Source organism: Chiloscyllium plagiosum, unplaced genomic scaffold (assembly GCF_037043375.1).
Source record: "Chiloscyllium plagiosum isolate Xiang-an unplaced genomic scaffold, Cpla_swu_hap1 HiC_scaffold_26, whole genome shotgun sequence".
Classification (NCBI taxonomy): Eukaryota; Metazoa; Chordata; class Chondrichthyes; order Orectolobiformes; family Hemiscylliidae; genus Chiloscyllium; species Chiloscyllium plagiosum.
This window is the reverse complement of record NW_028270164.1, coordinates 222,989-235,813: the sequence shown is the minus strand read 5'-3', so window position 1 is coordinate 235,813 and position 12,825 is coordinate 222,989. Positions and strand designations below refer to the sequence as shown.

Sequence of the window (12,825 nt, the reverse complement as noted above, 5' to 3'; positions counted from 1 at the left end):
GAGAGGCCTGGTTAGAATGGATGTTTCCATTAGTAGGAGAGACTGAAGCCAGAGGGCGCAACCTCACAGTGAAGAGACGACCCTTGAGAACATACATGAGGTGAAATTTCTTAGTCAGAGTGTGGTGCCTGTGGAGGCAAAGTCTTTGTGTGTATTTAAGACAGAGGCAGATATAGGTTATTGATTGGTAGGGGGATCAAAGATTTCCAGGAGAAGACAGGAAAATGAGACCGAGAAACAGAACAGCCACGATCAAATGGTGAAGCAGACTCGATTGGCTAAACGGCTTAATTTTGCTCACATGGCAAGGGGGAATGGAATACGAGAGTATAGAAATTTTACTACAGCTTAACAGGACCTTGATGAGAATGCATCTGGAATAGTGTGCACAAATTTGAAAAAGGACATAACTGCATTAGAAGCAGCTCAAAGATGATTTGCTTGACTCATTTCTGAAAGGACTTATTTAATGAAGGAAATTTGAACAGGCTGGGCCTTTATTCAATGAAGATTAGGAGAATGAAACATGAACTTATTAAAACATCCTAAGGGTGCATCACAAGATAGATTCCTAACAAATGTTTCCCCTTGCACAACAGATTAGAACTAGGGCACCCGATTAATGAAAAGGAGATCTAATTTTTAAGACAGATTAGGAAAATAAATGCTGTCTCAGGGGGCAGCTAGCCTATGGAATTTTCTTTGCTGCCTGACCTGCTGTACTTTTCTAGCGCCACCCTTTCGACTCTGTTAGAGAGATATGCTTTTGTTTCATCACTCCATGTAGACAACTGTAAAAGCATGGTAGCCAAGCACTTGGACATAAACACTTGATCCCAGTGCAATTTATTCATTATGCAACTAGTTTAAAAAATGATTCCCCTTTCAGAAGGATTGGATACATCATGCAAATACAGAATGGATTCAGGAGTCTTACCTGTTCTTTGCTGTAATGTAGGACATGATGTTCTGATTGAAAAACTTTAAAATGAGTGGAATGCAATTGGCAAAGACCAGGTGCTGTGCCATGTATTCAAACTGCAGGGTGACAAAAGAGAATAAAGTTCAACATCTTATCAGTTCTGTTAAGGAAAACAAAACCTTAAGTGAACTAATTTTCACTACTTTCACCTCAATGATTCCAACAATTTACCCAGCACTGATGTCAGATTAGCTGGTACATGGTCATTTAGCCTATCCCTAATTAATCTGTGCTTTTTCAAGTAACAGTTGATCCTATTTCTCAATATCTGTCCACCACTAAGGGCGTACTATGGCCCACACGAATGACCTCTTTCCACACTGTAGGGATTCTGTGGTTCTATTATTCCTCTCCTTTATGACGATAAAGGTAAAACATTCATTAAAAACCTTGCCCACATCATCTACAACCATGCACAAGTTACCATATATATCTGATAGGCCCACCCTTTCCCTTAGTCACCCACTTGCTCTTGATGCACTGATAAACATCTTTGAGTTTTCTTTAATTTTACCAGTTAATATATAAGCAAACATATAAGCAAGTGATAATGACCACGAATTAAAGAATGTGTATACAGATCCATATAATTCACTAATACCTTTTAGTGCTGGAAATATGTGATTTTTGACATACAAAAATACAATTGTTTCTTATTTGCCAGACAGGTAAAAACAATGACTGCAGATGCTGGAAACCAGATTCTGGATTAGTGGTGCTGGAAAAGCACAGCAGTTCAGGCAGCATCTAAGGAGCAGTAAAATCGACGTTTTGGGCAAAAGCCCTTCATCAGGAATACAGGCAGAGTGCCTGAAGGGTGGAAAGATAAATGAGAGGAGGGTGGGGAGAAAGTATTTATAGAGTACAATAGGTGAATGGGGGAGGGGATGAAGGTGATAGGTCAGAGAGGAGGATGGAGTGGATAGGTGGAAAGGAAGAGAGGCAGGTAAGGCAAGTCATGGGGACAGTGCTGAGCTGGAAGTTTGCAGCTGGGGTGAGGTGGGGGAAGGGGAAACGAGGAAACTGGTGAAGTCCACATTGATGCCCTGGGGTTGAAGTGTTCCAAGGTGGAAGATGAGGCGTTCTTCCTGCAGGCGTCGGGTGGTGAGGGAGCAGCGGTGATGTGAAGAGTGGAAGTGATGTCATGTGTGGTGCATGAGGAATTGTGAGGGCCGGAAGTGGCTGTGGAAGCGGCCATGATGGGGGCGGTAGTGATGTCATCAATCAGCATGTGGATGGTGGCTGCACCGCATCTCTTCCAGGTGTTTGAGATGGAGTTGAAATACTGTTTGTTGAGAGTATGAATTCTGCTGAGAATGTAGTATAGAAGGGGTCCTTTGCAGTTCTGAGAGAGTGTGGCCCTCAGCTGAGACAGGGCTGACTTACATCAGCGATGAAGTGAGGGGCGGAAGTGATGTCACGTGTGGTGCATGAGGAATTGTGAGGGGCGGAAGTGGCTGTGGAAGCGGCCATGATTATTTGCTCTTGAAAAGACCTAACCAAGTTGTGACAACTGAATAAAAACTTCATGCTCTGACAAAGGGTCACAATATTTTTGGGAGATATGGAATGCTCCTGAAGCTCAGCCAGAAGTCTAAGAGATCTTCAGAGTATTCTAAAGAAAAGCGTGCTTTTCCACTAATCTGTGCCCAAAACACCTTAGTCCCTCCAGTTTGCATAAGATATGAGGCTGTTTTCAACCAATTTGTTAATTCTGATATGTAATTGTTGTCAGGCAGTGATCAATTTAATAACTGATTATCCTATTTCACTGTGCAATAAATATTAGTCAAAAGTTAGTGGAGTAATAAATATTGGTCAGGACAAGGAATCTCTAGTTATTTTCCAAATAGAGCAACAGGATTGTTTACATTCACCCAAGAGGACAGACAGGATTTCAATTTAATAATTGGCAAGTCTGACAGTGCAGCACTCCCAAATACTGCAATGAAATCCAGTCCAGATTATATTACCTAATCTGGCCTCTGGAGTGGTATTTCAAGCCAGGAATCTCCAACTCAGGAGTCATGGGTGCCACTCTCAGTTTCAGGAAATAAGGGTTCAGACATCTGGATTAGTTACAAAGAATTACAGAATACAGGGCAACCCCGATTATCCGAATTTCAGATTATCTGAACAAGATCTTAAGGTCCCGAAGCTTAGGTAAACTATTATCCGAACAAAATACTCCCTACCCGTCTCTTTTGGATAATTGAGGTTGCCCTGTAAAGAGCACAGGAATAAACCATTCAGCCCAACCTTTACATGGATGGAAAACTATGCTCCACTATATCTTCCTCCAATCTTTCTCATCTAGTTATTACCTTAATCCTCTATTTCATTTCCCTCATCTATTTATGTAGTGTCCCTTTGAATGCCTTCAAATTAAAAGCCTGGGCTACTTGTCAGTTCCACATTCTCAGCACTCTCTGGGTACGGAAACGTATTAATTTGGCGACTTTATTTCTCAATCCGCCAAACATTTGCTCTCTTACTTAGACTATATCCCTTTGCATAATCGTTACATCCTCTTCATAACGTTGTTTGTTGTATCATCTTTGTAATGTCTTCAAGTATGTTGAAAATAAGCAGGAAAGTTAATCTGTGTCTTGACAACTATTTATTTAACATTATTTAGAAATATATTAGGTGGTTACTTTCATCATGTCATGGGTTCTTGCCGTGAGCAAATTGGTTGCTACAATTCCTATCGCTTATCCCAGTTAAGTTATCAGCATTCAGTAAAGGAAATGTGTTGCTGGAAAAGCGCAGCAGGTCAGGCAGCATCCAGGGAACAGGAGAATCGACGTTTTGGGCATACGCCCTTCTTCAGGAATGAGGAAAGTTTGTCCAGCAGGCTAAGATAAAAGGTAGGGAGGAGGGACTTGGGGAATGTGATAGGTGGGAAGAGGTCAAGGTGAGGGTGATAGGTCAGACTGGGGTGGGGGCGGAGAGGTCGGGAAGAAGATTGCAGGTTAGGAAGGCGGTGCTGAATTTGATGGATTTGACTGAGACAGGGTGGGGGGAGGGGAAATGAGGAAACTGGTGAAATCCGAGTTCATCCCTTGTGGTTGGAGGGTTCCTAGCCGGAAGATGAGGCGTTCTTCCTCCAACCGTCGTTTTGTTGTGGTCTGACGATGGAGGAGTCCAAAGACCTGCATATCCTTGGTGGAGTGGGAGGGGGAATTGAAATGTTGAGCTACAGGGTGGTTGGGTTGGTTGGTCCGGTGTCCCAGAGGTGTTCTCTGAAACGCTCCGCAAGTAGCCGGCCTGTCTCCCCAATATAGAGGAGGCCACATCGGGTGCAGAGGATGCAATAGATGATATGTGTGGAGGTGCAGGTGAATCTGTGGCGGATATGGAAGTTTCCTTTGGGGCCTTGGAGGGAGGTGAGGGGGGAGGTGTGGGCGCAAGTCTTGCACCTCCTGCGGTTGCAGGGGAAGGTGCCGGGAGTGGAGGTTGGGTTGGTGGGGGGTATGGATCTGACGAGGGAGTCACGGAGGGAGTGGTCTTTACGGAATGCTGATAGGGGAGGGGAGGGAAATATATCCTTGGTGGTGGGGTCCGTTGGAGGTAGCGGAAATGACGGCGGATGATGCGCTGTACATGGAGATTGGTGGGGTGGTATGTGAGGACCAGTGGGGTTCTGTCCTGGTGGCGGTTGGAGGGGCGGGGTTCAAGGGCGGAGGAGCGGGAAGTGGAAGAGATGCGGTGGAGGGCATCGTCGACCACGTCGGGGGGGAAATTGCGGTCCTTGAAGAAGGAGGCCATCTGGGTTGTGCGTTTTTGGAACTGGTCCTCCTGGGAGCAGATGCGGCGGAGTCGAAGGAATTGGGAGAATGGGATGGCGTTTTTACAGGGGGCAGGATGGGAGGAGGTGTAGTCCAGGTAGCTGTGGGAGTCGGTCGGTTTGTAGTAGATGTCCGTGTTGAGTCGGTCGCCTGAGATAGAAATAGAAAGGTCGAGGAAGGGGAGGGAGGAATCTGAGACTGTCCAGGTGAATTTGAGGTCGGGGTGGAAGGTGTTGGTGAAGTGGATGAACTGTTCAACCTCCTCGTGGGAGCACGAGGCGGCGCCGATACAGTCATCGATGTAGCGGAGGAAAGGTGGGGGGTGGGGCCAGTGTAGTTGCAGAAGATGGATTGTTCCACATATCCCTCTTCGTTTATCTTAGCCTGCTGGACAAACTTTCCTCATTCCTGAAGAAGGGCTTATGCCCGAAACGTCGATTCTCCTGTTCCCTGGATGCTGCCTGACCTGCTGCGCTTTTCCAGCAACACATTTCCAGCTCTGATCTCCAGCATCTGCAGACCTCACTTTCTCCTCAAAGCATTCAGTAAATTAAAGGGAAGTAGTGGTATTAAGTGATAGTGTCATTGACTCTATGACTAATTCAGAATGTCAAGTTAATGTTCAGGGGACATGTGTTCAAATCTCACCATGGCAAATGCTAAAATTTGAACGTAATAAAAAATCTTGGACAATAAGCTTGTGTAATGCTGACCATGAAATCATTGTCAATTGCTATAAAAAGCCATCTAATTCACTAATATTACTTAGAGAAAGAGTTCTGTTGTCCTTCCCTGGTCTGGCCAACATGTGACTCTAAATCTACAGCACTGTGGATGAATCTTAAGTGCCCTCTTGACAATTAGGGAAGGGCAATAAATCCTGACCCAGTCCAGTAAAAATTGTGTGAAACTAGTTTTAGCAGGGTCTCTTCCTGAAGGGCTCAAGCTGCATTTTTACAATTCACCAATTTTCATGGCTATTTTTCTGGTCAGATTTCGACAGTTTAACTTCACAATGTGCAATAGTGGAAACTGAACGGATGGCTCTGGATATCAGTTCATTCATGCAGCCAAGCATGGTGTGGAGTTTAAAAGTGGAGAGATAATATTAAGTCTTATAAAATCATTAGTAAGGTTTCAGTTAGGTGGAGTTTTGGACATCTAAGTTGAAGAAAAATGTCAGGAGGAGTATGCGGAAGAAATCCATTATGAGCCCAGAGATATGGAGTTTTAGTTAAGAGGAGAGATCAGACATACTGAGATTCATTTCTTTGTAGTAAAGAAAGTAAAACAAAGCTTGCTAGAAGTGTTCAAAATTGCGATAGGGAGAGGATGGAAAAGGGTAGGAGGGAAAAGGTTGGGGAAGGGCGTCTTCAGGGGAGGCACTAGAGAATGGGTGGTGCTGCAAGAGAACAGTGGAATTGCAAAGCGGAAAAAGTATGCTTTCAACGCAGACAGGAGGTCTTCAAAGGAGGTGGAAGAGAGAGAGATTTCAAACCAAGTAAAACAGTTTTAAGTCTTTTAACAAAGGAATAGTGGATACTATTGTAATGAGCACAAAATAAATTTGATAATTTAAGAGTGAACAGTTTTATTTCCCAAATATTAGCGTGTATTATTTCAAATGCTTCACATACTGTGAATTACCCGAGATGCAGTGACGTCATTAGAAATAAACATAACAACTTTGTTGTGAATTTACCAATCTGTGACTAGTCTAAAGCTGATGGCTTTCTGTGTTGAAGTGTATGCCAGTTATTTAAAACATCTTTTGTTTTTCACTTATGCCTGATTTCTTGTGGCAGTTTAACTAGTATGGCATCCACTAAATTAATGCTGTCTAGTGGCTTAGGATGTTGTGGTGATTGAGGATATAAACTATTCTTAATGTTTGGAAAAATATTCCAAGGACAAAATTAGTCTCCACTCGGACAGGCAAGTATTAATCAAGGATAGTCAGCATGGCTTTGTAAGGGGGAGATCACAGTAATAAATTTCATTCAATATTTCAAGGTAAGTGACTAGATGCATAGTTGAGGGTAGTGCAGTTGATACAGTCCACGTGGACTTCAGTAAGACATGTGACAAGGGCTCTCATGGCAGACTGGTTAAGAAGCTATACTTTGGATCTGTCTTTACTAAAGAGGACACAAATAACCTTCCTGAAATGCCAGGGTCAGAGGGTTAAACATGAAGGAGTAACTGAAGGAAATCCTTATTAGTCAGGAAATAGTACTGGGGAAATTGAGGGATCAAAACCCAATCCCTAAGGCCTGATGTTCTGCATTGCAGAGTACTTAAATGGCCCTAAAAATAGTGGATGCATTGGTGATCACTTTCTAGCATTCTATGGACTCGAGAAGAGATCCAGTGGACTGGAGGGTAGTTGATGTAATCCCACTTTTTAAAAGAGGGAGGAGAGAGAAAACGGGAAATTATAAGCCAGTCAGCCTGACATCGAGGATGAGGAAAATGCTGGAGTCAATTATTAAGGATGTACGAACTGAGCACTTGGATGTAATTGGTCCAAATCACTATGGATTCACTAAAGGGAAATCAAGCTTGACATATCCTCTGGAATTTTTTGAGGATGTGACCAGTAGAGTGGACAAGGGTAAATTGGCAGATGTTGTGTATCTGGATCTCATAGAACATACAAAATCCTGATAGGACTGGTCAGGCTAAATGTGGGAAGAATGTTCCCAATATTGGGAAAGTCCAGAGCTAGGGGTCACAGTCCAAGACTAAGGGGTAAGCCATTCGAGACTGAGATGAAGAATTTCTTGACTTGGGGGAGGCAATGGCCTAGTGGATTTATTAGTGGATCTTTAATCCAGAGAGCCAGGAAATGTTCTGGGGACCCGGGTTCAAATTCCACCATTGTAGCTTGTGGAACTTGAATAAAAAGCTGGTATTAAGAGTCTGACAATGACCATGAGTCCATTATCAATTGTTGGAAAAACCTATCTGGTTCAGTAATGTCCTGTAGGGAAGGAAACCGCCATCCTTACCTAATCCGGCCTACATATGACTCCAGATCCACAGCAATATGGTTGACACTTAACTGCCCTCAGGACAATGAGAGATGGGCAACAAATGCTGCCTAGCCAGCAATGCCTCATTCCACGAATGAATAAAATAAAACTTAAGAGTCATGAACCTATGGAATTCTCTACCGCAGAAAGCTGTTGGGGCTAGTTTGTTAGACATAGGGGCAGCACAATGGCTCAGTGGTTAGCACTGCTGTCTCACAGCACAAGGGACTCAGGTTCGATTCCAGCCTCAGGCTACTGTCTATTTAGAGTTTGCACATTCTCCCCATATCTGCGTGGGTTTCTTCCAGTTGCTCCGGTTTCCTTCCACAATCCAAAGATGTGCAAGTCAGGTGGATTGGCCATGCTAAATTGCCCATAGTGTTCAGGAATGTGTAAGTTAGGTGCATTAGTCAGGGGTAAATGTAGGATAATATGGGAGGGGAATAAGTCTGGCTGGGTTACTCTTTGGAGGGTCAGTGTGGACTTATTGGGCCAAAGAGCCTGTTTCCACACTGTAGGAATCCTATAGTTCTATGATATTCAAGAAGGAGCTGGATGTAGCCCTTGTGCCTAAAGGGATCAAAGGGCATAGAGAAAAAGTGGGGGTGGGATACTGAAATTGTATGATCAGCCAAGATCATATTGAAAGCTAGTGCAGGCTTGAAGGGATGTTGCTTTGGACTTTGAGATTAGTGGGATGGAATATGAGGACCAGAGGGACTCTATTCTTGTTGTTTGGGTGAAGGGGGGGTAATTGTTTGAGGGCAGAGGTGCAGTAAATGGAAGAGATGCGGTTGAGGGCATTATTGATCATGGAGAAGGAAAAATTACGGGCCTTGAAGTAGGACATCGAGGATGTCCCTGGAGTGAAATTGCTCATCCTGGGAAAAGATATGGGCGGAGGCAGAGGAATTGGGAGTATGGGATCATGTTTACGTGGGGTCTGGTCGCGTCTGCGGGAGAGGAATAGATGGAGGACTTCGAGAATGGAGAGTCTGGATGTCCATGGTGAAGATGAGGTGTTGGGGACCAGGGAGCTGAAAGTTGTAGAGGTGGAGGATGACATGGGTGGCATCCCGAACGTAGGTAGGGAGCTCCTGGACCAAATGGGACAGGACAGAATCCAGATAAGCTGAGACGAGTTCAGTGGGGCAGGAGCAGGCGAGACGATTGGTTGACCAGGGCAGTCAGGTTTATGAATTTTGGAATGAGCTGCCAGGGGAAGTGGGGGAGGCTGGTACAATTGCAACATTTAAGAGGCATTTGGATGGGTATATGAATAGGAAGGGTTTGAAGGGATATGGGCCAGGTGCTGGCAGGTGGGACTAGATTAGGTTGGGATATCTGGTCGGTATGGACGGGTTGGACCAAAGGATCTGTTTCCATGCTGTATTTCTCTATTACTCTATCTAGAGAGTTGTGTGTTTTTGGAACTCATTGTCTCAATGTGTGATGGAGATGGGAGCCCTCAAAACACTTAAGAATTATTTAGATGAATATTTTAAATGCCTTGTATGCAATGCTACAGGCCAAATGCTGGAAAATCAAATTAAAATAAAGAGATGTTTGATGGCCAAAAGGCCAAATGGATATTTCCATATCGTACAAACTCCAGGACTCCATTAAACAATTCTAAGTTCTACTGCTGTTTGAAACAATCACCCTACACATCAACAAAAATACAGATGGGAACATTACCATGTGACTGCATCATCTAATAATGAAGTTAATGAAAATGAAAAAAGAACATCAAAAACTAAAGGGAACCCCTGACAAAAGAAAACACAAAAGAAGCCCTTGAGTAAAGAAGATTTTTGACTTGTGATATCATGGCTACAAGTAGTTTTGAATCCTCTAGGCTAGAAGCAAAAATAAAATCTGCACAGTCCCTACTCTTCTACTCTTAGTACTGGCTCACTGTCAAATATTCATATGTAGCCAAGGATGAGAAAATGCCTGAATTGGGCTTTGATCCGATACTCTCAACTCAGACTCACCCATGAGCATTACAATTCATAATATATAACAAGGTCAAGGCCAGCAGATGTATGGGAACACAATGACCTGCAAGTTTCCACCCAAGCTACTCAGTTTCCTGACTTGGAAATATATGGCCATTCCTTCACAGTTACTGGGTCAAAAGCCTCGAACTTCCTAACAGTATTCTGGACATTCCTACACCAAATGGACTGCAGCAGTTCACAAAGAAGTTCATTGCATCTTCTCAAGGAAAACTAGACATGGACAGTAAATACTGGGTCAACCAATGAAGTTCATGTCCCAGAATGAATACTTCAGAAAGAGATCAACGACGAGGACGCTAACAATGATATGATGCCTTTGGGACAGAAATGGAAGCAAAACATTGGAAAAAATATTGTACATCAAACAATACTTACCACTCATAATTATTAACAAATTACTTAGGTAACATGACAGCATTACTTACTTGATAGATGTGGTTGAGTTTGAAATGCTTAAGTAACAATAACAAGACAGCAGAAATTGCTTTTACGATGATCTCTTTGTGCCTGTTGACATCAACTCCCAGTTTCATACTCTGTAGCACGGTGGTACTATTGGGATAAAGAGCACATCATCATATTAATGCAGAAACATAGAAAACAGGAGCAGGAGCATGCCATTCAGCTCACCAAGCCTGCTTTGCCATTCATTATCATGATTGATCATCCTATACCTGCTTTCCTCCATACTCTTTGATCTGTTCAGCATCAAATGTGATATCCAGGATTTTCTTAAAATCATACAACGCTTTGGCATTGACTATTTTCTGTGACAGTGGATTCCACAAGCTCACCACTCTTTGAATCTTAGAATATCTTAGAATCTCTACAGTGTGGAAACAGGCCCTTCGGCCCAACAAGTCCACACCAACCCTCCAAAGAGAATCCCACCCAAAGCCATTCCCTATTACTCTACACTTACCCTTGTCAGATGCACCTAAAATTCACCTAAACTGCATATCCTTGGATTGTGGTTTTTGGTTGAAAAAAATTCTCATCTCAGTCCTAAATGGTTTATTCCAAATCCTTTGACTGTGAACCCTGGACTCACAGAGAACCAGAAGCATCCTTCTTGCATTGAACCTCTGTCCAGTCATTAAAATTAAGATCGCCCCTCATTTTTCTGTATTCCAGTGAATGTAATCTTAACTGATTTGAAGTCTCCTCAAATATCAGTGCTACCACCCCAGTAATCAGACAAACCGTTGCTTCACTCTCTCTTACAAGCACAGCATCCTTCCTCAGACAGTAGACCAGGTGTGATCTCACCAAAGCCTTGTTTAATTCCAGCAAGACATTCCTGCTTCTGCGCAAGGGGTAATTACTTAAGATGTGTGACAGAAGATGAAGATACAAGAAAAGCCTCTCAGATAAGGGACTAAGAATGACAGAGCTATCTGACAGGAACAGGATTCAAGGACAACAAAAACAGAAAATATTGCAGTGCTCTGCAGGGGAGGCAATGACTATGGACAGAAAGAGAGTTAACATCTCGGATTTTTAAAGAAAACATTGATCTAAAACATGGCACCTCAACAACTATTCCCAGTCATTTCTTTCCATATTCCAGATTTCCAGGGTCATCAGCTACTTACTTTCGATCAAATCCAGCTTGTCAAAATAATGAGATCTCCCATATCCTGAACACAAGTGTATCTTACCAAAATAGCATCAATCAGTGGAATAATTAGATGAAAATAATTTTTCACTAAGTTACTTCCACTTAGTTCCCAATCTTTACACTCCATGCAAATTAAGTTCAATAATTTATTGAAAGGAGTGAATTAGTCCAATGTGTGGGAGATTAAAGTTCCTAATATCAAAGGGAAAGGAATATTTACGGCATTTCTTCTGGTAAGACATCCGCAAGAATATTGATTGAGTCAGTCTTTGCTTTTGAGGTTGGGGCTGCAGCCAGAAGGATCTTCAGTAAAGCAATCTGTGGGGGGAAAAAATTGATGGCAGAGATTGAGGAAGAAAATAATGTTAAAATGTCCTCCTCTAACAAGTTTTGTCTTAAATATAAAATTGCTAGACAAAGTCTGCAGGTCTTGCAGCATCTGTGAAGAGGAGGGGGGTCCGCTCTGAAGGAGGATCACTGGACCCAAAGTGTTGACTTTGTTTTCTCTCTAGAAAGGCTGCAAGATCTGCTGAGTTTCTGTTTTTGCTTAACTCTACCATGCTAGATACTTTACTCATCTGCCATTGGGAAACCAAGGGCTTAGAAAACATACTTTTCTTTGCTGAATTACAGCCTATATTTAACTTCTCCTCAGCAGGTAGAGCTATAGCAATGTAAAACCAATATCATTTGCAGACTAGATGTGCTGATGGTGCAGGTTAGGTAAAATAGCAGCTGGCCAATGTGGCTGCATTGTGCTGCTAAAGCATTGCATGTAAATGTCTACTCCTTTCAAGTACTGAAAGATGTAAGCATTTATTTTCATATTTTTGACTTTATCAGTTTCTTTTGTTTCAAACTGGTCCACCTGCCCATTAAATCTTTGCTTTGCAAAACATCAGAAAAACATTCGAATTCAAAGTTTGGGAGAAGATTTGTAGCTCGGGTACTCATTGTTGTGGTTCTGTTCACCGAGCTGGGAATTTGTCTTGCAAACGTTTCGTCCCCTGTCTAGGTGACATCCTCAGTGCTTGGGAGCCTCCTGTGAAGCGCTTCTGTGCTGTTTCTTCCGGCATTTATAGTGGCCTGTCTCTGCCGCTTCCAGTTGTCAGTTCCAGCTGTCCGCTGTAGTGGCCGGTATATTGGGTCCAAGTCAATGTGTTTGTTGATAGAGTTTGTTGATAGAATGTTGATAAACATTTGAATATTTAGCATATTAATACTCTAATTCTTTTATCTGTTGCACCCCACGTTTCAATCTGAATAAAATGTTCCTATTCATTACTTTAAATTTTTTAATTCACTTATAGGATGTCGACATCGCTGTCTGGTCAGCATTTAGACAATTATAGCATCACAAAAAAGAAATGCA

The 12,825-nt window shown here is 42.7% G+C and overlaps 1 protein-coding gene across 1 annotated transcript in view; it reads right to left on the bottom strand.

Moving 5' to 3' along the window:
• Positions 1-12,825, bottom strand: part of strip1 (striatin interacting protein 1) — a 215,805-nt gene that overhangs the window by 52,576 nt on the left and 150,404 nt on the right. Inside the window, exons 15-17 of the mRNA XM_087973399.1 lie at positions 11,674-11,771; positions 10,258-10,384; positions 938-1,038 (exon numbers count right to left, since the gene is read on the bottom strand). Coding sequence (XP_087829525.1) covers positions 938-1,038; positions 10,258-10,384; positions 11,674-11,771 — 326 coding nt within the window. The remainder of the gene's footprint in view (positions 1-937; positions 1,039-10,257; positions 10,385-11,673; positions 11,772-12,825) is intronic.